This window comes from Ips typographus, linkage group LG5 (genome assembly GCF_016097725.1).
Source record: "Ips typographus isolate SLU linkage group LG5, UJ_Ityp_2.0, whole genome shotgun sequence".
NCBI lineage: Eukaryota > Metazoa > Arthropoda > Insecta > Coleoptera > Curculionidae > Ips > Ips typographus.
The window spans coordinates 13695168-13722392 of record NC_138426.1 but is presented as its reverse complement, the minus strand read 5'-3'; the positions used below and the strand labels follow the sequence as shown (position 1 = coordinate 13722392).

Sequence of the window (27225 nt, the reverse complement as noted above, 5' to 3'; positions counted from 1 at the left end):
GTTTATGTATGATTTTAGATTGTTTGTCATTTCAAGGAAAAAATAAAAGTGTTAACAATATTAAAAAGACTTTTATTGTTTACCATTTTTTTGTTCGAAAAAGAACACTTTTCCATACAACTCATCTATAATTTTTATAATAAAATACATACAGGTCTAAGACTATTTAATATACGTTCTAGCGCTATTTGTACAAACTAAATAGATCGTATACTTTATAAAGAGCACATATTCACGTTAAACGGATGTATACTTAATTGTCTAACCAATGTGGTAGGTACGTAACGCGTATACATCATTTTTATGTACCACTCCAGGTTGAAAACTCAACGTAACCCAGTTACAGCACAGTTACATTTACGACAACCATATTTTTAAAAGTTGTTTTAATGTTATTCCTAATAATTTAAACAATTAATTAATAGTACGTTTTGCAATCATATTGACAGTTACCATAAAATTATATATACACCTATACACATCAATTATTATATTACTATTTTTTATTTAATAAATATGTTGTATTTGTTTCGGTTGATTACGATACGTAAAGGGTGCATTTGGAATGTTTTGATTGCATTTAAGTGTGGTGTAAGTAGTGTAATTTGTTTGTTACTTTTATATAAAACAACCAAAAATCACACTTTGATTAGATTTGTAATAATTAAACTGCTTAATCTGTTGGAAAGTTTGTTGGTATTAAGCGCCCTCTGTGAGGGCTGCTCTGTTTGGCTTTATTGATCAATAAATTTGTTTTGCAGCTGTTTAACTAGATATTGATTGAAATAAGTACAAAAATAACTAGAAGATGGCGTGCATGGTTTAGATGTGGCACTTTCTCTGGAAGGAAAACTCTGGAAAATATCTAATAGAGTTGTGTAAGTTTCAGACTATAGGAATGTGCAGTTTTTCATTTCTGGTGTTACTTTGAAATCAAAGTTTCTGTATTTGACACGACATATCAAAGTCGTCTTTAGAAAGTTGCTATATTTCTATTAAGATGACACTCACTGTATTTAAATTTCTGTTGATTTTGAGATATGAAGATTTTGTACACTTTTATAGGTTTCTCAACGTCATTGTTAGTGAATTTCTACCTCACCTACATTATAAAACATTGTTTATGTTGTAATAAGTCATTTAAGTCTTCTTCAAAGAGATTCTAGTTATGTCAGAGTATTGTAAGCATTTTGTATTGGGCCTGTCCCACAATTTTTTTTAATTTCATAACTACTTTGACGGATTGAAAATATTATACCCGTATTTTTTTGTTTTCAAAAATATTAAGTCTAAATAGAAAAAAAATTATGATAAAAACTACATTAATCTCATGTTTAAAACGCCCGCCGCCGGTGACGTACTACACTTTCAACCAATCAGCGACAAGAAGTGAAACAGTTGGCGTGCAACAGCCAATAAAATCGCCCAGAATTACGTACGTCACATGCGCGCCAAAACAGATCTTTTAAATTTAATGGACAAATTGAAACTAATGTAGGAACATTTACGACCATAATTTTTTCTTCAAGAATATGAAAAATTAGTTTTTTGATCCTATTCTTTCGATTCCAGTCATTAAAACAAAAATTTATGATATGTGGGATAGGCCCTTTCTATCCATCTTTTCATAGAACAATTCTAGTTATTTCTACGCCTTTTTTAGAAAATTTGCATTTAGAAAACCTAAAATATTGATTTTTGAGCATGTATTGAAGTACTCAACTTTAGAACTAGAAGAATCATTGTCGTGTGTTTTTGAGATCTTATAATAATATAGACTAGACAGGCAAAATAGTAGACACAATTTGTACGTCTCAGCTATGTCAAAAACCAAAGTAAAATGAAATGACGTATTTATGCAATAGAAACATTTTGTTATTATTGTTGTTAATACTTAAACTTGAAAGAATTACAGAGGAGAAGAAACAGATTAAGCAGTTTGTAAATGTTCTTGTTTGAGTATTACATCAGTTTACAGTATAGTTGATGGGTACGTCATCGCTTGTTATTCTGAAAAGCTGAATCTTATTAAGTAGAACGCACCATAGTTCCACGAACAATAATAATCATATATCACAACATCGAACCCTATACAGAAAGCCCTTCAGCCTTCGCCCATTCATCTCTCTATATTGGTGTAAACCTGGATTTAGCCAGACAAGGTTAGAGTCGCGTTGCTCTTACTTTTTGGATGAGAAAATTTCTGGAATTTTTCATTATCTAGTTTCGAAAAGCCGGCTAAAGGTAAAATTTAATAAACGGATGCATTATTGTGTGTGTCATAGTTGATTTGTAGGTAAGAAGGGATAGCGGCATTAAGTTCCGATGCTCGACGTCGAAGCGCAGCGATGCTATGGCCACGCCATACGTCCTCCTCCTGCTCCCCGCCACTGGGGGAGGTGCCCGATGACACTGGCGGAGTGACGGCGGCGTTTGAACACGGAATCTGCGGGGGTGGAGAACTGCCGCCCCCTCCGCCGCCACCGCCTCCTGCCTGTCCTCCGCTCCCCGCGTTATTACAGTACGTCATCATGCTATCACCTGCAATGCATAAATCAATTCGGTAAACAACAGTTTCAGATGTTGCCAAATCTTTATTTTCAATCAAAAGTTCAGCCCTACACGTTTTTTATTTTTCTCAAAAAAGCTTTAGTACAAAAACATAAAGTTAAACAAAGTTTGTCAATCTAACGTAAGAAATTAAAAAGGAAATATGAGTCTAAACTTAAATGTTCTTTAAAATTTTGGCTTCTGTAATAAGTCACTCATTCTTCTTTCAAAAATTCTGGTCATAAAGCCAGCACAATCATATCAACGCATTCTTCCCCTTTTCTCTTTGGTGTTTATTAAAATTTTTTTTCTAAATTTGTGGGAAATTAGCCAGCTCAACCATATCTTAACACATTCTTCCACTCTCCTTTCTGACTCTAATAGAATCTTATTCTTTTTTAAAATACAGGGCGGTCCAGTTTTAAATGTCAATGATCCACTATCCCATAGTCCATCAAAAAATAAGTTGACATGCTTTATGTCATTTTGCTGAAAAACGTTTCCTAAGGAAGATACACTCCTCCAAAATTTAGTTTGTTTCCTCCAAAAAATCGTTTTTTTTTTGCTACAACTGTCAGACTGTTTTTGGAGCAATTTTGATGAAAATCAGTGGTTTTCAAACCCTTTTTGACATTTTAGCTTGCAAGAAACCACCAGATTGTCACCAATGGTTCTTAAATTGTCTTAAATCCATCGATTTGTGCAAGATAAGCGTTCTAACACCAAATAAGGTTTAGGAAAAGGTTCATAGCATGTTATGAGTGAAATAAGTGGAAAATCAGTGATTCTCACACAGTTTTTGACATTTTAGATTGCTGGGAACCACCAGACTGTCACCAGTGGTTCTTAAATTGTCTTAAATCCCATCGATTTGTGCAAGATAAGCGTTCTAACACCAAATAAGGTTTAGGCAAGAGTCCATAGCATGTTATGAGTGAAATAAGTGGAAAATCAGTGATTCTCACACAGTTTTTGACATTTTAGATTGCTGGAAACCATCAGACTGTCACCAGTGGTTCTTAAATTGTCTTAAATCCATCGATTTGTGCAAGATAAGCGTTCTAACACCAAATAAGGTTTAGGCAAGAGTCCATAGCATGTTATGAGTGAAATAAGTGGAAAATCAGTGATTCTCACACAGCTTTTGACATTTGAGATTGCTGGGAACAACCAGACTGTCACCAGTGGTTCTTAAATTGTCTTAAATCCATCGATTTGTGCAAGATAAGCGTTCTAACACAAAATAAGGTTTAGGCAAGAGTCCATAGCATGTTATGAGTGAAATAAGTGGAAAATCAGTGATTCTCACACAGTTTTTGACATTTTAGATTGCTGGAAACCACCAGACTGTCACCAGTGGTTCTTAAATTGTCTTAAATCCATCGATTTGTGCAAGATAAGCGTTCTAACACCAAATAAGGTTTAGGAAAAGGTTCATAGCATGTTATGAGTGAAATAAGTGGAAAATCAGTGATTCTCACACAGTTTTTGACATTTTAGATTGCTGGGAACCACCAGACTGTCACCAGTCGTTCTTAAATTGTCTTAAATCTATCGATTTGTGCAAAATAAGCGTTCTAACACCAAATAAGGTTTAGGAAAAGGTTCATAGCATGTTATGAGTGAAATAAGTGGAAAATCAGTGATTCTCACACAGTTTTTGACATTTTAGATTGCTGGAAACCACCAGACTGTCACCAGTGGTTCTTAAATTGTCTTAAATCCATCGATTTGTGCAAGATAAGCGTTCTAACACCAAATAAGGTTTAGGAAAAGGTTCATAGCATGTTATGAGTGAAATAAGTGGAAAATCAGTGATTCTCACACAGTTTTTGACATTTTAGATTGCTGGAAACCACCAGACTGTCACCAGTGGTTTTTAAATTCCTCGATTTGTGCTAAGTAAGCGTTCTAACACAAAATGAAGATGTTCATTTTTCCACTCTATTTTCTACGCTGACATGGATATTTCCCAAAAATGTAAGTTTTTAAATTTCTTTGTTCAATTTAAAGAAAGATGTCTCTTGTAAAACGTTGATTCAATTCTTTGAAAAATTCAATAAAAACTTTACAATACAAATTATAAGTAATAAGTATTACTTATTTTAATAGACATTTTTTAAGTAATAAGTTCAGGTACTAGGTATACTAGTTACTTTTGAACAAGTATTCCATTTTTAAAAGTATTTCAGTGAACTACTTATTACTTTACTTCAAGTAAATTTTGGTACTAAGTAATCCTGCTCTTCCGAGGACTTTATCTTTTTAAGGAAGCATTTTTAACAAAAATGCATGTCAACTTATTATTTGATGGGCTATCGCATGATGAATTATTGACATTTAAAACTGGACCACCCTGTATTTTGGCTTTTAAAATCAATCAGTCAATTTTTTACACTCAAAGGGTCTCACACAGAAAAGGGACCTGATTTTTACAACAATTTCAAAGAACTTGCCTTTAAGTTTTCAGAATCTTACTCGGAAAATAAGTGAAATTAAAATTAGTTTGCAGAAATTGTGTTACTGCAATTTTTAAGAAGTTTGCAAAGTACAGACTACAATTTTAGGATTTTTGATTTTGTGTAGTAATCTAAAAAACACCTAATAAATTTAACTTTAGAACATTAAAAAATCTTTTGCGTCCGGTCATTAAGACAGAGGTGTGACAAAGACTCCATAAATTCAATACCAGCAAAACCGGTTTTGATTTTTTCTCGTCCGATTTTAACACATCGTCTCAAAAGTAACAAGCTCATGCATTATTTCACAGACTCGAAGAGAGGTTAGGTAGTATACATAAAACGAGTAATTAGCAGTGATTAGACACAGCTCCGTGGTCTGCTACCGAAATACACCTACCCATGGGGCTCTAATTGATATCACAAACTGATTTTACCATTAACCTGTTTGCTATGATCTTATTTTTGTGTATACTTAAACCCGTTTGAACAACACAGTTTACACACAATCACGCATTCAGAACCTTGACGTTTGAGTTGATGGTCGATTTGTACGGTGGGAGTTAACTTACCCAGGGAGTTAAGTCCGTAGTGTGCTTGGTAAACGGTACTGGCTGCCGAACTGGTTATGGGCAACGTCGAACTTAAACCACTACTTTGATTTAGTTGACCTAAGGTTTGGCCGAAACTTCCCATTGTAACTGTTCCTTGACCTAACTGGGATAAACCTGAAAATTACCAATTTACTGTTAAGTCAGTAAATAAACCACAAAATTTTGTAGTAATTAAGCCACCATGTATATCAAACAAAGTGATTGAAAAATCTACAGTTTCCTGTAGAACACATCCTACACAAAAGTGTGTTTAGGAACTTAGGGCCAATTACACCGACATATCTAAGGGCACCCTAGACTAGGTTTTAATTTGACATTTTGCACATGATCTGTCACAGTCAAATCACAGATGAACTTTAGGGTGCTCTTAATTACGTCGGTGCAATCCTCCATTAAAGCACTCAACCAAATTTCTAAATTATCTGTAAAGTACAGAATGTTTAACAAAACTTTAGTTAACTTGAGATATTGAAGGTTTCTGAGAGTCAAAAACATATCATTTATCTGTTGCAAAATGGGTAAAAATCAATTAAGAAACTTAAACTGACCAAATAATTTCCAAATGCTCCTGCAGTAGTCTAAAAAAATTTAAAAACATTCCAAAACACCATAGAAGCTCTAAAATGCCTTGCAAAACCTTACAATACAGCGTAGAAGCATCCAAAAGCTTTTAGAACAACTAAAACAGTCTAAAAGCTTCCAAATGCTTTTCAACTTATCTACAGAAGCTTTCAAAAAATTTCAAGACAGTCTAAAAGCTTCCGTATGATTTTAGAAGTTGAACAGTTTCCAAAAGTTGCTTAAAAGCAGTCCAGAAACTTCAAAATGCTTCTTAAACAGTCGAAAGCCTTCCGAAACAGTCTAGAAGCTTACAAAGGCTTTTAGCCCATTTTAAAGGATTCCAAATGATCTTCAAATAATCTAGAAGCTTTCAAAATGCTTCTTAAATAGTCGAAAGCCTTTCAAAACAGTCTAGAAGCTTCCAAAAGCTTTCAGACCATTCTAAAGGATTCGAAATGATCTTCAAATAGTCTAGAAGCTTTCAAAATGCTTCTTAAACAGTTGAAAGCATTCCAAAGCAGTCTAGAAGCTTTCAAAAGTTTTTAGACCATTCTAAAGGATTCCAAATGATCTTCAAATAGTCTAGAAGCTTTCAAAATGCTTCTTAAACAGTCGAAAGCCTTTCGAAACAGTCTAGAAGCTTCCAAAAGCATTCAGACCATTCTAAAGGATTCCAAATGATCTTCAAATAGTCTAGAAGCTTTCAAAATGCTTCTTAAACAGTCGAAAGCCTTCCAAAACGGTCTAGAAGCTTCCAAAAGCTTTCAGACCATTCTAAAGGATTCCAAATGATCTTCAAATAGTCTAGAAGCTTTCAAAATGCTTCTTAAACAGTCGAAAGCCTTCCAAAACAGTCTAGAAGCTTTCAAAAGCTTTTAGACCATTCTAAAGGATTCCAAATGATCTTCAAATAGTCTAGAAGCTTTCAAAATGCTTCTTAAACAGTTGAAAGCATTCCAAAACAGTCTAGAAGCTTTCAAAAGCTTTTAGACCATTCTAAAGGATTCCAAATGATCTTCAAATAGTCTAGAAGCTTTCAAAATGCTTCTTAATCAGTTGAAAGCATTCCAAAGCAGTCTAGAAGCTTTCAAAAGCTTTTAGACCATTCTAAAGGATTCCAAATGATCTTCAAATAGTCTAGAAGCTTTCAAAATGCTTCTTAATCAGTTGAAAGCATTCCAAAGCAGTCTAGAAGCTTTCAAAAGCTTTTAGACCATTCTAAAGGATTCCAAATGATCTTCAAATAGTCTAGAAGCTTTCAAAATGCTTCTTAAACAGTCGAAAGCCTTTCGAAACAGTCTAGAAGCTTCCAAAAGCATTCAGACCATTCTAAAGGATTCCAAATGATCTTCAAATAGTCTAGAAGCTTTCAAAATGCTTCTTAAACAGTCGAAAGCCTTCCAAAACAGTCTAGAAGCTTTCAAAAGCTTTTAGACCATCATTCTAAAGGATTCCAAATGATCTTCAAATAGTCTAGAAGCTTTCAAAATGCTTCTTAAACAGTCGAAAGCCTTTCGAAACAGTCTAGAAGCTTCCAAAAGCATTCAGACCATTCTAAAGGATTCCAAATGATCTTCAAATAGTCTAGAAGCTTTCAAAATGCTTCTTAAACAGTTGAAAGCATTCCAAAACAGTCTAGAAGCTTTCAAAAGCTTTTAGACCATTCTAAAGGATTCCAAATGATCTTCAAATAGTCTAGAAGCTTTCAAAATGCTTCTTAAACAGTTGAAAGCATTCCAAAGCAGTCTAGAAGCTTTCAAAAGCTTTCAGACCATTCTAAAGAATTCCAAATGATCTTCAAATAGTCTAGAAGCTATAAAAAAAATTCAAGGCAGTCTAAAGGCTTCCGTATGCTTCTAAAGCAGTTTAAAAGCTTCCATAACTATTTAGAATTCTCCATCTCTCCAAGTTTTCAAATGCTTTAAAAGCAGTTCAAAACATTCAATGTTTTTTAAGCTCTCCAGAAACTTTCCAAATGCTTCCTAGAGCTTCTAAAGCAGTCAAAAACCTTTCAAACGCTTTTAGAACAGTCTAAAAGATTTCAAATGCCCTTCAACCAGTCTAGAAGCCCCCAAAAGATATCAAAACAGTCTAATGGCTTCCAAAAAATTCTAGAACCGTCTAAGAATTTCCAAATACCTCTAAAGCATTTCAGAACCTTCAATATGCTGTCCAAAAACATTCTAAACGTTCCTCAAGTAGTTAAAATTTTTTTTTTTGTCTTCCGTATGCTTCTAAAGCAGTTTAAAAGCTTCAAAAAATGTCTAGAATTTGAACTCAAAAAAAGTAAAAAGTTTTGCATTGCATGTTTTTTAAAGCTTTTTTCACGATTTTAGTGTTTTTTAATCCGGATTCTAATAATGACAATGCGTGGTAATGAAACCGTTTGGGAACTACTGATTTAAATACCTGACAGTGATTAAACATTTTAACATGCCCTGGAAAATCATAGAAAACTGCTTCTGTTTGAGCTTTTATCTATGCAAACGATTTGATTAGCAAATCCAAACCATAAACAAAACAAATAATACAAAATTTCTCGGATCCAAGTCAACAAGTGAAAGTTTCATATTAAAACGTACTAAATAATTTAGTTAAGCATATTTACGAATTAATTAGTACGGTTAAAATAAAGATTCTAATTGGAGATTATTGCCTTATTATCGGTTTATTCTTTACTAATGAATTGAAAATTTATCTACTTAGCATGGTAGTAACCCCAAGTTGAAACTGAACGAAAATTTGCATTTCAATGATATTATTAAATGAATTTATTATGGAAGCCTACTCTGCTCCATTAAATTCCGGGTTTAACAACCAGGTGAGTTAACACCAGATCAATAAAAAGGATTTTTACCTGTTGCCATTCCTGCAACGCCCCAGGTCGAATCGGAGGTTCTGAACATGGAGGTTCCGCACAGGTTCTCACCCATCGCCCCAAAAGGAGGGAGACCGTGAGAGGGGAGGAGGGCGCCTGGGGTTCTGAACACGTTGGTAGTCTTCTTCCTTTTCTTCCATTTGGCTCTTCGATTTTGAAACCAAACCTGTTAACCACCAATTAGTATATGTTCTCACATGTACTACCGTGTTATATGTCAGAAACTACACCATTTACACATGTAGTTTAGAAAGCGTCAGTTGAATTTTAGAAATCATAAGATGGATTTGAAAAATATCATTTGTATTTCAGAAAAGGTACTTTCAATTTTAGAATAATAACTTTGATTTTCGAAATTGCAATTTGTATTTCAGATTAGTCATTTGTAGTACAGAAAAGAGCAGTTGGATTTTCAGACATGGTCATTTGTAATTTGGAAAATTAAAGTGGAGCAGAAAAGTTAATAAAAAAAAGTAAATAGTTTAAGGAATATTTTTAATAACATTGTGGTTTAAGCAGTTTAATGAAAAATCGATTTATTTCGAAAACCGTTTATTTTATCGAAATAAAAGAAGAGTACAATTTTTCGATAAAAATGTTAAGAGTATCCATTAATGGCGTTTGCAGCTGAAAATAATGACAGCTGTCAAAGTTTAAGCAAATCGTGTCTTAGGTCCAGTTAGTTCCGGCCTTTCGAAGACGAGATACCTGGTTTTCATGTCAAATAGAAGATCAAATCAATAATCATTACAATATACAAAGTGTTTCAAACGTTCCGGCCAAAAACGTTAATTGGAAGGCAGTTCTTTGGGGCTCGATATTTCCCTTAGGAGTAACTTTAAAAAAAATTAATTATATGAACAAATCGTATTATTTTTATGTAGATTGTCATATAGTTATGGGACACCCTGTATATTTTATATAAATTAATACTCCCGATGGACGGTTTTTTTTGCTTTTAGTGATATTAAAAAAACCAATGAACTAATAACCACATAGAAACACAAAAAAATCTGAAATTGAAATAACGCGTTCTAAAATACAAGTGACGAATCTGAAATACAACTTACGTTTTCTAAAACCAAATTTACGATAATGAAATACAAGTTATAGATTTTGAAATCCAACTTATATTTTTAAAATCCAAGTGATATTTTCTAAACTACATGTGTAAATGGTGTAGATGATAGTCAATTTCAAACTCAGTGACAAAATGGCAAGGGACACCAAATTCGTGTTTTGCATAGCAAAATTATTTAAAATTGTCACTTTGACACGTTTAAATCTAGTATAGTAGGCCAAAAAAAACCTTAATTTGGACAGAATGTATGTGCATTTTTTCAAAAAATTGCGAACAACTTGTTTATTTGAAACTTTCCGGATAGACATATCAGATGATCGTAGGTAGCTAACTAATAGAACTATCACGTGACGTTGACTGAGCACTTCTAAGTTTGATCACTAGAAGTTCGTTTATTTTTACCATGTATACCTTGAAATATAAACATTTTTGACATTTTTAAAGGGAGCGATGAATGAATTCTCCATGAATTTTTTTGGAAAATGTTTGAAATTTGACCAAAATGTCATTTTTTATGGGTAAGTCTTGAAAATGGCCAATCATGCTCTAAGTTGAAAGTCAGTATGTCCGCAAAAATTAGTAGAAATGGCTACCTTGACAGGTTTAAATCAAATATGGCGGCGATCAGTATAGTAGGCCAGGAAAAGTCGAATTTGAATTACCCTGTAAAGTTTTTCGACAAATATAGAGCAAAAATGTGCAACAATAGGTCACATGACCATTTTCTTAGAAAGGCTAATTAGATTACGTCACATTTTCTTCAGACACTTCATTGATGCTTCTAATTTTTCCACGCCTGTATACAGGGTGAGTTTATCCTATAAAAAAATACAGGATAGTTCCAATAAAGATTTGACCACTTTTTCTATTAGAGACGATATTGATTCTTATTTCCCAGTTTGATCTGAACTTTCCAACTCCCATACAACTTCATTGAAACTTCTCCTCGGAGACCGGAAAGATAAACCGCTAAACAATAAACGGTATAAATACGCATCAGGCCAAAGTGTCCGACGAAAAAGACAACCGATTGACGGATGGACGGGGTGGAAAGACACCGAAAGCGTTTTTCATGGATGACGCGTCGTCATTCGTGAATTAAGGGAAGCAAATCTCTGCGGACCCGAGGAAATAAAGTGGTAGCCAGATGCCCTAAGGGTGGCTATATGGGGCGCTAATGTTGCTGGATTATTTAACAGCCATATATTCTCGAAACGAATGGATAACTGTTGTCATACGCCACCGGAGGATTAGAGGTATCCCAGCGGATTGCGGAAGGTTAAGCAAAGTAATTTGCGTTTTACCAGAGGTTTATTTATGTAATCCGTGGTAAATGTTCGAATTTGCACATTTACGGTGACTTTTTATGTCTACCTGAATGTTCTGTTGGATAAAACGGACCTTAGGATATGTTGTGACCTGATTCTGATGAAATTTATGCTGTAAAAAGTAAAATTCTTAGCAACTTTCCTCATATGTCAAGGGATTTGTCAGGCAGGTGTAAAATTTTTATTACTGTTTCAATCTTCTAGTTTTGCAACAAATTCAAAAATTTTCTGAGATGTATGGGAACACCTTTTAATTTTCAATAATACATTATACAAACAGAAAAGGTTCCATTGGAAAAAAACTCAACATTCAATATTTACTGGAGGCAAAAACATACTATTTCAGCCACCCTGTATAATTTAAAATCAATTTTTCCTCGTTATAATAGTTAGGCAGTACTTACTAAACTCTGATCAAAAAGTTTTCTTTCTACGATTCAAAATAACCGGATAAAAACAATTTTATTGATGCAGTGTGGTAAATATGGTAAAATATAGCAAAAAATGATTGTTGAAATTAAGTTTCATTTAAATTAATTTATAATACAAGCGGCAACGTGGCAATAAACCTATTTTAGATCGATAAAGTACACACAAATTTTTAGAACCATTTTCAGCCCAGATCGTCATAAACGTCTAAGGTACCATCCATCGTTGGACACCCTGTACCCATTGTGGGTATTTTGCATTAGACCACTTTTATTTTAGGACCCATAGAGGTGCAATTCGCACCACGTAACCGTCGGCCTTTACCAATGGTGCGTATGCCAATTGATCACTTAAAACCAATCAGACGCTGTTTACATTATGAACCATTTAGTAATATTCGACCATTCTAATAACTTGAGTATATGGTTAATAATATTTGCTAATGGTTGCTTTTAACACTTTTGTTAAAGGTTGTTCGTGTACAGGCACGTGGTTTTGTCAAAAACATAAGTACACCAAGCTGTTTTGGTTGGATTTTTGTTTTTAAAAATTCCTGGCAAACTTATCGAGCGAAACGTCGCGACGCTTGACGCCGGAATGTTTTCCCCTCCAACTCCTCCATTGAGTTCCCCCTGGCAACCGTCAAGCCTCCCTGGTATCTATTTAGCCCTCCCGTTGCCGTAGGCACGGCTTTTAAATTTACCGTTTTCCATTTTATTCACTTTGGGGATTTTCTCATCGTGAAAAAACGCAAACTTTTCTCGCACAGTTTTATTCGTCGACGATTTTTTTTTACTGGAATCGTCGACCACTTATCCCCTCACAAAAATCAATCAGTCTGCCATTTTAGTTGTGAAATTATAAAACTGCTTTTTTGCTATATTTTTCAGCTCAAATTAAGAAATGTTAAAGGTAAAAATTCTCCCTCTCCCATTATTTCAGTTATTGAAAAGCTTCAAAGTTCTTCTTATTTCACCTATCTTCATGCTCTATGGCGTAAATAGAGCCTTGATGTGCATTAGAGCTCTTCTGGAGCAATTTATAAATGCACATTGACAAAAATTGCATTTTTTTGAAAAAGAATATATTATTCTATGAAATTAAGCTCAGTGTGTCATTTCCAGGCAATTTCCAAGTTTCTGACTGTGTTTTTAAAATTCCCAGTCAATTTTCAAGTTTATAACTGTGTTTTCAACATTTTCAGTCAGTTTCCAAGTTTCTGACTGTGTTTTCAGCATTTTCAGTCAATTTTCAAGTTTCTGACTGTGTTTTTAACATTCCCAGTCAATTTTAAAGTTTATAACTGTGTTTTCAACATTTCCAGTTAGTTTCCAAGTTTCTGACTGTGTTTTCAACATTTTCAATCAATTTTCAAGTTTCTGACTGTGTTTTCAACATTTCTAGTTAATTTTCAACGTTCTGACTGTGATTTCACCATTTTCAGTCAATTTTCATTTTTCTGACAGTGTTATTAACATTCCCAGTCAATTTTCAAGTTTCTGACTGTGTTTTTAACATTCCCAGTCAATTTTAAAGTTTATAACTGTGTTTTCAACATTTCCAATTAATTTCCAAGTTTCTGACTGTGTTTTCAACATTTTCAATCAATTTTCAAGTTTCTGACTGTGTTTTCTTTCAACATTTCTAGTCAATTTTCAACGTTCTGACTGTGATTTCACCATTTTCAGTCAATTTTCATTTTTCTGACAGTGTTATTAACATTCCCAGTCAATTTTCAAGTTTATAACTGTGTTTTCAACATTTCCAGTCAGTTCCCAAGTTTCTGACTGTGTTTTCAACATTTCCAGTCAATTTCCAAGTTTCTGACTGTGTTTTCAACATTTCTAGTTAGTTTCCAAGTCTCTGACTGTGTTTTCAACATTTTCAATCAATTTTCAAGTTTCTGACTGTGTTTTCAACATTTCTAGTCAATTTTCAACGTTCTGACTGCGATTTCACCATTTTCAGTCAATTTTCATGTTTCTGACAGTGTTTTCACCATTGACAGTTTCCAAGTTTTGGACTTTATTTTCAACAAACAAAAAAAAAACACCATATATCAGAAAGTATAGCTTAGCCAAAACTGACCGTGTCTACACCATTTTAGAAGTATGATACTTGTGCAAACTTAGTCATTTCCATGCAAAAAAGCATTCTGAACATTTTTGGTTTCTTGCTAAATTTCCGTATTTCTAACCGTTTCGGAGATATTCGACTTTTTTAAAAAAAAAATCGAAAATTGCGTAAAAAAATTTAAAAACCTGTATCTCGGTTATTTTTTATTTTTAGCGGTGGCAAAAAAGTCACAATGTTTGTCCTGAAATGTTCTTTCACCTCGTCCTAACCACAACATAATCGACCATATACAGAGTGTACAAAAATTCAAAAATACAAACCACTATAAAACAACGTACGGTTTTGACTAAACTCTCTAAACTGACCGCGTTTACACCATTTTAGAAGTAGGATACTTGTGCAAACTTAGTCAATCACATGCAAAAAAGCATTCTGAACATTTTTGGTCTCCTGTTAAATTTCCGAATCTCTAACCGTTTCGGAGATAGTCCACTTTTTCGTACTCTTTTTTTGAAAATTGCGTAAAAAAATTTCAAAATCCTGTATCTCGGTTATTTTTTGACTTTTGACGGTCGCAAAAAAGTCAAAATGTTTGTCTTGAAATGTTCTTTCACCTCGTCCTAACCCCAACACAATCGACCTTATACAGAGTGTACAAAAATTCAAAAAAAAGAAACCACCATAAAACTGACCGCGTTTACACCCTTTTAGAAGTATGAGAGATGGTGTAAACCTAGTCAGTTCTATGTAAATTCTGAACATTTTTCGATATCTCGGTAATTTTGCAAATTACTGAGAGTTTGAAATCATTCAAAAGGTCTCTCATCATGGCAATTACTATACAGTGGATACAGGGTGTCTGAAATTAACAGCAGGGCTTTCTAAGACACAAAACCAACTAAACTGGTAGAATTACGGAACTGGTAATTTGGTGTCTTCCTCGTTTCGTCCCCAAAGTGTTATCAAAACTCCTCTTTTTTCAATTCAATTTCAATTCCATGGTAAAAAAACATAAAAAAATCTGTTAACAAATTAGCGATTTACGAACTAGAATCAAATGTCTCCGAAGCTGAGGAAGCTCGTCGGTCAACAAAGTTTTTGTTTAATTTTTCTATTAGCAGACACGTAACATCTGTTCGATATTCTGAAGAACATTAAACGAAAACGTTCACCTCACATCTTTTACGCAATTTTTTCAAAAATGTTAAATAGTCACGTTCAGAGTTGTGCACTAAGAAAAAGGTAATTAGAACAAAAATAACGAAAAAGTCAAGACCCCCTGACTTTTAGAACCGCAATAGTAATATTTTACGACCTAACGCTCGAAAGGGGATATAAAAGGGCTATAAAGGTAATCGAAAATCGTAAAGCCTAATCCTCTATAGAAATTCATGGTAGAGACTTACCAGGAAGCCCCCCGGAACTAAAATAGCGAGAAAATCTCTTCACATTTATACCATTTTTCTATATTATCTTTTGCACATTTCCTGAGCTTTTAAAACATTTTTTAGATATTTTTTACGGAATTCACACAGTACACACAACAAATTCGTGGTGACACACAAAATGTGGTTTCGCCTCTTGCAACGCAAGCCAAACAAAAATTTTACCTTCTGGTTTATGTGTTTGACTACCATAAAAACGGCCCAAAGTAACCTGGATGTTTGCCAAGGGTTTTTAATCTTGACCGTCAAAGTAAGGGTTAAGTCACTTGCTACTTTTAACGGACATATGTGAAAACGTAAAAATTTGTATACGTGCTTGGGTAATAAAATAAATGCTGTGTACTGGAGGGTTTCAGATTATTTCGATGTAATCCAAACCGCCACACAGAAAGTCTGATTTACCAAAAATTTCGACAATACTTTTCTTGTAAAATAATACGGCTTCAATTTAAAAGTTTAAATTCAAACTTGAACTACAGCCATTTTACTTGTTTTATATACTTTTTCATCACATATAAGCCAACCCTCTACCCCTACACTGTCATTTAAATCTGACATCTCATCAAATTTGCCTCTCTAAAGCTGTAAATACAACTTGCACTACAACTTGCTATACAATATTATGATAGTTTTAACTTCATGGCACTTCTAAGCTAATTTTGACAGTAGTGATAGCTGTCAAATTACTAAAGACAATGTCCTAAACTGTCACCAACTGTCAAACTTAGATCCATGGAACTGTAAATACAACTTGAACTGTAACTCATCTTAATGATACACCTTTATGATAGTTTTATTAAACTTTTCTGCTTCTAGGTTAATTTTGACAGTTTTGACAACTGTGATGTGACACAACCAATGTCCTACACGTGACAATATACACTTTGTTTATACTAGAGATGGGAAACATCGGGTGCAGTCATTGAACTTAAATCGCCATAAAAATGCCCCTGAATGCACCTAGCGCATTCCAAATTTTGTTGTTACGTCAGCGTCTACAGCCTATTTGACAGATGACACTCATGACATATAAATGACAAGACGGTCAAATGGCCCTGTTCAAACAATAAATAAATAATCAAACTGAAATTATCCAATACGTTTCCTTATTTTTACTTTAATGTTTTACATTTTTAAATAGAATTTTAATGCATTTATAATGTCAGAATGTCTTATTGACATTTGATACCTGACAGGGCTCAATTCTGTCAAACTGTGTTTAAAAACATTCACCTGGCCCTAAATAATGCAGTTTTTTCGTTGAAAATTATCTCAGACGTCAAATGTTATCTGTCAAAAATTAAATTAAAAAAATTTGGTTAAAAAAAAAACAATCAAAACAGTCACGTGACCCCTAATGAATACAGCTTTAAAGTAGACAAATTTTTGGGACAAGTTCAAATTGATACAGAAATTGGGTTTAAAAATGAGTAAATCACGTGACCTTGATAAATACAATTTTAAACATGAAAATGTTGAGGAACGTCAAAGTCAGGTGATCTTAAAAAATTTAATTTGAAACTGTCAAAGTTCAAATGTCAACAGGATTAAAAAAACATGTTATGTGACCCCAAAAACTTAAAAATTGTCTGAGATGTCAAATGAAGCTGTCAAAGTTCAAATTGAAAAAATTCAATTTTGAATTAATGCCGTTTAAACTTGAAAATGTTGCGGAATAGCAAATTTAAACTTTAAAATGTAACTTAAATAAAACACACAAGTCACGTGACCAAAAAAAAAATTGAATTTACCAAGTGTCAAAGTTTAAATGTTATCAGAATTAAACAATTGATGTTACTGACATTGACTCGAGCTGTTAACAAATGACATTTTAAAACCTCCTCAATTGACAATTGACATATAAAAGCAACGTAGTTTTGACAATCCCATTTCCAGTTTACTTACTCTTCGATCGTACATATAGAAGCTAATCATATGCACATCATACCTATGTCAAATTTATATGAATTATTATTTCTTATGTAAAACATTTTATTTAATAGAATTCTTGTAAACTTCTGCCATGAATTTTGAATTTTGTCTCTCGCCACAATAAGTGAAACTGTTGTTCTTCCTGTATAACGAAATTTTAATGCATCTCCGTGAAATTTCCTAATCGACGTGACGAAAAGTGCACTTTTTATGTCGGTTGAGCGTCATAAAATAGCTGTTTGCTCCATTATATGATGCAACACTCTCTCTGTTTCTATTGTTTGTTATGTAAATGATTCCTTATTTACTCTGAACGCATGTAAGTGGTCTGGCGGCACTAGGTCGCTGATTGTTGGAGGTGTGAAATGGAGTGTTTCTAAAAACAACCGAACATGCAGGGAAAGTCCAAGAAGTGCAAGACAATATTAATTAACACGAACAAAAGGTTCATTATACATAAATATGATAAGTTGGATAGTTCACACAGTCCAGAAAGTGAAGCGTTTCCAAACCACCTCAATTTTTCCAAAAAATTCAAGCTAAGAGATATCCGAATCTACATGTGCAGCACAGCACAGTGAGTATAGTTTGTGATTGGCCAAAAAAAGCAGCTTTCAGCTTACTACTTTTTCTTGACCAATTACTAAACACAACTACTGCACTACTTGTCCTAAAATTCAGTTTTCTGTAACAATTTTTTTTCTTCCTGATACTAGCAGAAATATTTAATTGCAACGGCTTTTTTCGGCTTTTCTGCGCTTGCACTGGATTGATTTTTATACAACCGGCCATCCCGGTTTCTCTGCTCATTATATCCGCAAAGCTCCCTAAATCGATAACTAAATTTAGCTTTGGCACGTCGAACTCAGGTGATATTATGAATTTGTCTGGATTTTGTTTAAAGCAAACCAGTCTAGTTCATTAAGGGATATTGTAGTAATTATAGTGGTTTAGAGGGTAATCTAATCTAGGTAAATGGGCTAATTAAAGCGGGCCACAGCGCAACAGGAGACTAAAGCCGGTGGTTTTGGTTCTGAAAGTCTTTAAATGTCACTTTGATGCAATCTAAATTCTACAAAGAATTAGCTTCTTTTAGGAAAGTTGATTATATTGCTTTTTATTAACACAACCATGTGTCTCACAATTCTGGACTATTTTTAGGGCTTTAAAATCGAATTTTAAGGCTACATTCACCAAGTTCTTACATTTTCCAAAGGCTTAAAATTGCCATTTCAAGCTTTGTCACTATTAAATTGACATTTTGACACTAAATGTTACGATAAAATTCTAGAACACTAATTTTTAAAATTTACTTTTTTTAAGTTTTTGTAAAAATGTTCTTAATAATTTTCAGCAAAAACTAGCCCTATAATTCTTTTGATTCCTGAAATATGGAATATTTCCTATTTAGTTGACTTTCGTGTACGTTTTTCTATTCCAGCCCTCTGAAAACTAAGTTATGTTCTAAATACCACTGTGATTTTTTTGATATTTTGTTTTTCAAAGTGTCTTTAATAGTTCACAGCAAAATCCACTCCTCCAACTTTTTTTTTCTGAGATATAAAATTTTTTGTTTTGTTGACTTTTTTTGTACATTTTTCTATTCCAGCTCTGTCTCAAAACTAGATTATGCTTCAAGTAGGACTGTGAGTGTTTTGATATGTATTTCCTGAGAGTGTTCTTAGTAATTCACAGCAAAAAGTAGCCCTATAACTCTTGTGATTCCTGAGATATGGATTTTTTCCTATTTAGTTGACTTTTGTGTACATTTTTCTATTCCAGCCTTCTGAAAACTAGATTATGTTCCAATTAACACTGTGATTTTTTGATATATCGTTTTTGAAAGTGTCCTTAATACTTCACAGCAAAATCCACTCCTCCAACTTTTTTTTTTCTGGGATATAGAATTTTTTGTTTAGTTGACTTTTTTGTACATTTTTCTATTCCAGCTCTGTCTCAAAACTATATTATGCTCCAAGTAGGACTGTGAGTGTTTTGATATGTATTTCCTGAAAGTGTTCTTGATAATTCACAGCAAAAACTAGCCCTATAACCCTTTTGATTCCTGAGATATGGACTTTTTCCTATTTAGTTGACTTTCTTGTACATTTTTCTATTCCAGCCTTCTGAAAACTAGGTTATGTTCCAAATACCACTGATTTTTTTGGTATATCGTTTTCGAAAGTGTCCTTAATAGTTCACAGCAAAAACCACCCCTCCAATTTTTTTTTCTGAGATATAAAATTTTTTGTTTAGTTGACTTTTTTGTACATTTTTCTATTCCAGCTTTGTCTCAAAACTAGATTATGCTCCAAGTAGGACTGTGAGTGTATTGATATGTATTTCTTGAGAGTGTACTTAATAATTCACAGCAAAAACTAGCCCCATAACCCTTTTGATTCCTGAATTATGAACTTTTTCCTATTTAGTTGACTTTCTTGTACATTTTTCTATTCCAGCCTTCTGAAAACTAGGTTGTTCCAAGAAGCATTGTGATTTTTATATGTTTTTCCTAAGAGAGTTCATAATAATTCAAAGCACAAACAAGCCTTTTGATTCCTCACTAGACATTTTCCTATATTTAGTTGACTTGATCTCTAAATAATTATTTGAAAATGTGTAGCCTTTTTTGACTGACAAAGTCGATCGATTAACCATAAATACAAAAGACCGATGAACCTGCTTAATAAGATCATCACTCTTCATTAAATATTTAAACGGGAATTTGACTGCATTATGAGCTATATTTTTGTGGGGGCGCTATAACCCTTGGGGGAGTGATGAAAGTCACCCTTTGTTATAAATCAGCCGGAACATAAACACAGGAGATGTGTAAGGAACACTGATTCGGTTTAATATTAAATCAGCCGCGACTCTATGCATAAAAATTGCTTCATATTTAACCGTTTTCTTTTTTTCGTTTACAAATTCCGATCCGCTACGAGGGGTGGATTTTAACCGGCTTAAGGACGTTCAAACTGCTCCAGTTTCTTCCAAACACCAAAGGGTATATAGTCTGTGGACTGATGGTAAAATTAATGATCATTAACCGGGAATGAAACTTCGGCAGGGATTTATGGGCCCCACGGCGATCCGAGTCTAATAAATACGACCCTCGCCCTTCCGCCCGACATGATTTAGCAAGTAAATCCAACTTTAATATTATTAGTCAAGTGGCAGATGTATTTATTAAATTCACCTGCCTTGCTTTAGCATATCATCTGCCAAAGTCATTCCGCTCCCTGTAAAGTGCGTGCCGGATTAGAGTTTGCTCGTTTTCGGGACTAATGAAATTGAAATTGTTTTAATTACAAGTTAAAGCAGGTTTTGTTCTATTCTAACGAAAGTTATTGTTAGTTTTGAGTATTACGGGAAGCACAATATGTCTTAAAGACATTTTTTGCAATAATATTTCGATTTTTCTGAATAAAACGTGTGTTAATCTTCTGCAGCATGTTTCTACACTTTTTGCATAATTTGTTTTTTTTTATTTCTTCTTCGTCTGTAATGAATAAAAGGTTTTCTATAAAAAGAAGTTTAAAAAGCATTTTACTTTAATACAATTTATAATTTTGTAAAAATTGCCATTGAAATGTTTTTAGAGGAAATTAGGAGTCAACATTTAGTAAATAACTTAAAGCATTGATTAACTATCAAATTTAAATTTTTTAGGAAAAAATTAACTTATTGCCACTAATCTCCACCAATTCGTTGTAATGTCCAGTAATTCCTAATAACTCCCAATAACTAACCTAACCTAACAATCGCTACTAATTTTCTGATGAATTACCACGAATGGAGAATCTAAAAAACCTTTTATAATTAAAAAAAAGTAAAAATGTGTGTGCAACGATTTAACCGGAAGTAGATATCAACTGCTACTTAGTTTAAATGGGACACCTTGTATATTATTGCATTTTTTGGATTCTACGTCAAATTCATTAATGTCATACACTTTTCTGTATACGTTTCTGAGATATTTACCGTTCTACGTGAAATTTAATATTTTCAGTCTTCAAAACAATAATTTTAATTTATGCATATCAGAAAACGTTTTTTTCTTGGTTTTGTTGTGTTATACAAGGTTTGTTCTAAGAGTGGGTGAAGAAAAATGATAAAATATATTATACAGGATGGTCAAAAAAAGAGTTCAAGACGTCAGTTCTAAAAAAGACGTTTTCCAAATTAAACACTCCTTATTCTTATAACTTTGTCTGATTCTCTGTTCAAAATTAAGGTAAGTTTGTATTAGGTCACTTATTTAAAAAAATTATTCTTTAAATTGATATATTGAAGCACCCTGCAACTGTCAAAATAATCGAGTTATTGAAGATTAAAGTAGTAGCTGTCAAATTCAGTCAAAACTGTCAAACAACTCGTTTATTTACAACACTTTGTACAGACTTTAATGGATAGAAAATATAATGGGCTTTTCAAAAATATGGCCGTTTGTGTGTTTGTGTTGGCCGCCAGAGGGCTCCAAACAAATTTTTTTAAATCGATCAGGTACGACCCTGATAAAAGGCACAAACCTAGCACAGTGAGGGTCAAATTTAGATCTGTAGCAAAACTGTAGAAATAAAATCATTAAAGTCGATTTTCGCTTGCACTAAAGTGGCCAACATACCCCAAAACCCATTGGAGTAGTGGTGGTGTTTCAGGCAAATTTGACCCTTACGAAAATTGTAATTTGCAAAATTGGTTTTTCAAGAAATTTCTATGCATTACATCGTAGTAGACCTAGTAGCTCAAGTAACCGTGTTTTCTTAATTTTCCAGGGTCAAATTAGCCCTAACCAGTCAAAAAGTGTTTCTGGGGCACCCTGTCTGTAAACCGTAAATAACGAGCGTATTTGTAACACTTTGTATATACTTTTATATGTCGATGGACAGCCAATGAAATGAGCTTTATATTGACGTAGAAAAGTCGTTGGTTAGTGGTACCGTTTAGCCACTAGAGGGCGTCAACTTTGACCAATTTTTTACGTGTATCCTTTTGTTTAAAATTCAAAAACCCGCTTATTTGCACTATTTTTTATAGAGTTTTATACGTCAATGGACAGCCAATGGAATGACCTTTCTAAAAAGTTTCCAACATGGATTGATAGGTTAGACGTTTTGGCCGCTAGAGAGCGTTAAAGTTGACTATTTTTTTATGACTTTTATTCGTGCATCGTTTTGTTCAATCTTCAATAACTCGTTTATTTGCACCATTTTTAGTAGTGTTTTATACGTCAATGGATAGCCAATGAAATAAGCTTTCTAACAGTCTCCCAATTTGAATGGATAGGTTAGACGGTTTTGCCGCTAGAGGGTGTCAAAATTGACTAATTTTTTCATGACTTTGTTGGTGCATTTTTTCGTTCAATCGTCAATAACTAGCTTATTTGCCACCCTTTGTATAAACTTTTATATGCCAATGGATAGCCAATGAAATAAGCTTTCTATTGACGTATAAAAGTTGATGGGTTAGGGGAACGCTTTTGTAGCTAGAGAACGTGAAAATATAATAAATCACAACACTATTTGTAGTTTCTGATTCTCAACACAAAAACAATTCTCTTTGTTTTCAGTAATTTACTCATTTCAGTGTTATCAGAAATTGAAAAGTGTGGATTCTGTTGACAACTGATTAGTTGAATTACAAAATTTAAAATTTTAATTTTCTGTTTCTATACAAGAATCGAGAGCTTTATAACTTTCTTAGCTGCTACTAACAAAATTTTTCTGCTCTCGAAGAAGATTTTTTCTTCATTATGTAAACAATTTTCGATACATTTGCAACGTTAGAAACTGAGAGACAAAAACGGCAAACCAACTAGGACAACGGGCTTTAAAAGTTATTACCTCTGATTTTGCTGGCGAGGAAATCCTTAAGCAATAAAGTTTCCGTATGGGGAGGGTTCGCAGCGTGGTATTTGCGGGGCTAACTCAAAATCATACATCAACTGCGCCCCATTGGGGATTAATGATGCCAGCACGGCCGAAATTAACTTCCTGGCGGCTTACCGCGGCAATCATTTTAACATATTAGCCATTTGTTAGAATAACGATATCGATTCACAGCTTCCAGCATTAACTTTATTACACGCCGTAAACATTCGAGGATTTATCGAATGGAAATTGACTCGATTTTATGATTATGATCATCTAAAGATTGTGAATTGCATTTTATTATTATCATACAGAACGTACAAATATGGAGCAGTGGTTAGATTAAGCTAGTTAACTTTGATTTTGTAAAAGGCATAACTAAAATAAATATAACCTGTTTATTAACATGTCAATGTAGAATCAGTTTTTTCATAATTAGATAGACATTGATTTGCCAAAATGGCACTTTTTGCAAAAATGACATTTTTTCAATTTTTGAATGATTGTAACTTTTTTATTTGAACTCTTATAAATTTCACTCAAACGCCATTAGAAAGAGGATACAAAATACTACAAAATGAGCCAAAACTGGCCTCTCTAGCTCTTCACGTTACCCTGATATTGAATTTCAAAAAGTAGTAAAAAAAGCACTCAAATACCCCCCCATTCTTTCGATTTTTTTGAAAAATAAAAAATTTAAAGTGCTTTTTTTGTACTTATTTCACCTAATTTAAGGTCCTTTGGTATAACTATGCCCTTTGCTGTGCATTGGAACCCTCATGGAGCAAAATAAAAAATTGCCAAAATGGCACTTTTTGCAAAAATGACATTTTTTCAATTTTTGAATGAGTGTAACTTTTTTATTTAAACTCTTATAAATTTCACTCAAACGCCATTAGAAAGAGGATATAAAATACTACAAAATGAGCCAAAACTGGCCTCTCTAGCTCTTCACGTTACCGAGATATTGAATTTCAAAAAGTAGTAAAAAAAGCACTCAAATACCCCCCCATTCTTTCGATTTTTTTGAAAAATAAAAAATTTTAAGTGCATTTTTTGTACTTATTTCACCTAATTTAAGGTCCTTTGGCATAAATATGATTTTTGCTGTGCATTGGAACCTTCCTGGAGCAAAATAAAAAATTGCCAAAATGGCACTTTTTGCAAAAATGACATTTTTTCAATTTTTGAATGATTGTAACTTTTTTATTTGAACTCTTATAAATTTCACTCAAACGCCATTAGAAAGAGGATACAAAATACTACAAAATGAGCCAAAACTGGCCTCTCTAGCTCTTCACGTTACCGAGATATTGAATTTCAAAAAGTAGTAAAAAAAGCACTCAAATACCCCCCCCATTCTTTCGATTTTTTTGAAAAATAAAAAATGTAAAGTGCATTTTTTGTACTTATTTCACCTAATTTAAGGTCCTTTGGCATAAATATGATTTTTGCTGTGCATTGGAACCTTCCTGGAGCAAAATAAAAAATTGCCAAAATTGCACTTTTAGCAAAAACGGCATTTTTTCAGTTTTGGAATAATTGTAACTTTTTTATTTAAACTCTTATAGTTTTCACTAAAACGCCATTAGAAAGAGGATAAAAAATACTACAAAATGAGCCAAAACTGGCCTCTCTAGCTCTTCATGTTACCGAGATATTGAATTTCAAAAAGCGGTTAAAAATACCCCTAATACTGAAAAATGAAAAATTTTAAAGTGCTTTTTTTGTACTTATTTAAGGTTCTTTGGTATAAATATGTTTTTTGCTGTGCACTAGAACCCTCCTGGAGCAAAGCTGATTATTTTAAAAACTGCTGTTCAAGTCAATTTGTACCACCTCTTCTAGGTTAGGTTAGATTAAGTTAAGTTAGGTTAGGTTAAAATACATTAAAGAAAAAGAGTTTTTAATTTTAAGTTAAATACACAGAGTGTCTCAAAAAAGTTACATTGTGGATTTTAATACGTGTAAGGTACCATAGATAGCCCCCTCTAAATCTCACGATTTAATCAAATTTTAATTATTCACCCTATAAAGTCTGCGTTAACCATATTTTCAAATAGTAACAAGCTATTTATTAAAAAAATTATTTACGAAAAACTAAAACTAAACTATACTTTTGACACTCTGTATCTCCGCTTCTGTCATCAGCCACTTTTTGACTACAGTAAGTTGGGTTAGATCGTCATATTTTAAGAGTCAAGAATTTGAGGTAGCATTTTATTGGCACGTTTTAGGGACACTCTGTATAAGGGATCAATTTAATTTATAAAGTAGAATGATATCTGAGAAAAAAAATGGACAAATTAATTAAGACTTTTTTTTACACACATAAACTGTACTTAAGTAGTGAATAGATCAATAATATAGTAAATTAAATTAATAATAAAACAATACTTAGCAAAAAGGGCAGTTTGTTTAAATTGTTGTAGATCAGATTTTCCTCAATTAAAAAACTAATTTGAAATTTAGAACTTCAATTTAAACAAGTTTTTAGAAGTTTTAAGTACTTTACCAGAAACTTAATGATAAACCTAGACAATCGTCATTGTTGTCACTTTTACAGTTTGATACTGCATATTGTAGGTGAAGGGATTACTTTTCTTTTTTATCAATTTTGGAATCTTTATCAAATCTTTGGTGGTTTTCTCAATCTTAGTATATTAGATCTAGTTATTTGATTGACGTGAAATACTGATAAAACTGTATTATAAACGAAGATTAACCAGCTGTTAGATACTACAAAATTTTATTTGTATTTGACAAAAATATTTTACATTAATAATCGATTATAAGATAAGCTGAGCAAGTATTTTAATAATATTTGTGTGATGTTGTGCAAAATTTAATACTCGACGGTTTTAATTCGACGTCTTTTCTGTCACTATTTTTTTAATTAATTCTTGCAAACAAGAAAAAATAAAATTACAGGGCTTGTTTACTATTACTGTACATAATTAAGTTAAATCATAATTTCGGACAATTATTCTCGGGAGGTTAGTGGTCTACTTGACTGTTGAACTCTCCGAGATATCAGCGCATTTTCTCGCGGAATAATTTAGGTTATATGGTAGTGCTTTAAAACGAGTTATTAATTTGGTAGGTAACAAGTTAATGATTTTAGTATTGAAAGTTTGAACAGGATTGATGGATATTCATTGATTTATCAGTTAATTTGCTTTGGGTTTTAAGTTCCGCATTAAAGCAGAGTTTGCTGTGTAAATAAACAATAATGGCTGACTGTTGTTTTGTCATGGATATTGACAGCTGAAAGGCGTGGTCTGAATGTTTTAGAAAAACTGTTTCACTTACTTGAACTCGGGACTCAGTCAATCCTATCCTCATAGCAATCTCCTCTCTCATGAATATGTCGGGGTAATGTGTCTTGGAGAAACACCTCTCCAATTCGTTCAATTGAGCTGGAGTAAACCGGGTCCGATGCCGTTTCTGTTTGGATGGTTTCTCCCCATCGTTCGAACTGCTGTTACTCAGAGGACCACTAATTCCACCCCCCAAATTACCATCGCAAATCCCAGATAAACGCGGCTGATCTAACACTTTCAAATCACCCTGATGTCTCTTTAGTTCCTCACCGCACATGTCCTTTATACCTGGAACAGCAAAAAGGCTAGTTTAGTATGTGTTTTGGTTTGTTTGAGTGTTGTGACATTTTGTTGAATTGATAATGTTTTGGAAAAAAATCATGTTAGCGAATCGCGAGCCTTGTTCCAACTGAACATGGCAGAGCAGCTTGGAAAGCCTCGTCGGTATATGTCCTAATTGTTTGGCCTACCAGCGAAGCCCAATAATATTGCCTTAATGAGGGCGAGGCTGCTCCAATTTAGCCCATTTAACTAGCCTATCGTTAGTATGCTGAACCGCTAAAGACCTTCGCGTCAATTAATGCCCCCCCTAACTTACCGACAGAGCCCAAAGTATTTAACATATTTTTGGGCGACGATAAAATTTGACGCACTGCACTGTTTATTTAATGAGTAC

General features: G+C 33.3%; 1 protein-coding gene across 1 annotated transcript; it reads right to left on the bottom strand.

The window, feature by feature from the left end:
* Positions 1–56: 56 nt before the first annotated feature.
* On the bottom strand, positions 57–27225 carry LOC145729225 (homeobox protein orthopedia-like). The gene is made up of 5 exons (XM_081979905.1): positions 27148–27225; positions 26539–26837; positions 9042–9228; positions 5582–5737; positions 57–2541 (listed from the first exon to the last, which is right to left on the bottom strand). The coding sequence occupies exons 1-5, from the start codon at positions 27170–27172 to the stop codon at positions 2252–2254; spliced, it is 957 nt and encodes a 318-aa protein (XP_081836031.1). The 5' UTR covers positions 27173–27225; the 3' UTR covers positions 57–2251.

Bases quoted from the DNA above. Each gene is read 5' to 3' on its own strand.
- LOC145729225 (XM_081979905.1), bottom strand. From the start codon at position 27,172: ATGTTAAATACTTTGGGCTCTGTCG. The intron at 9,229-26,538 runs GTAAGTGAAACA...GGTGGTTAACAG, and splicing joins TGACTGAGTCCCGAGTTCAA to GTTTGGTTTCAAAATCGAAG. The intron at 2,542-5,581 runs GTAAGTTAACTC...TATGCATTGCAG, and splicing joins CTACGGACTTAACTCCCTGG to GTGATAGCATGATGACGTAC.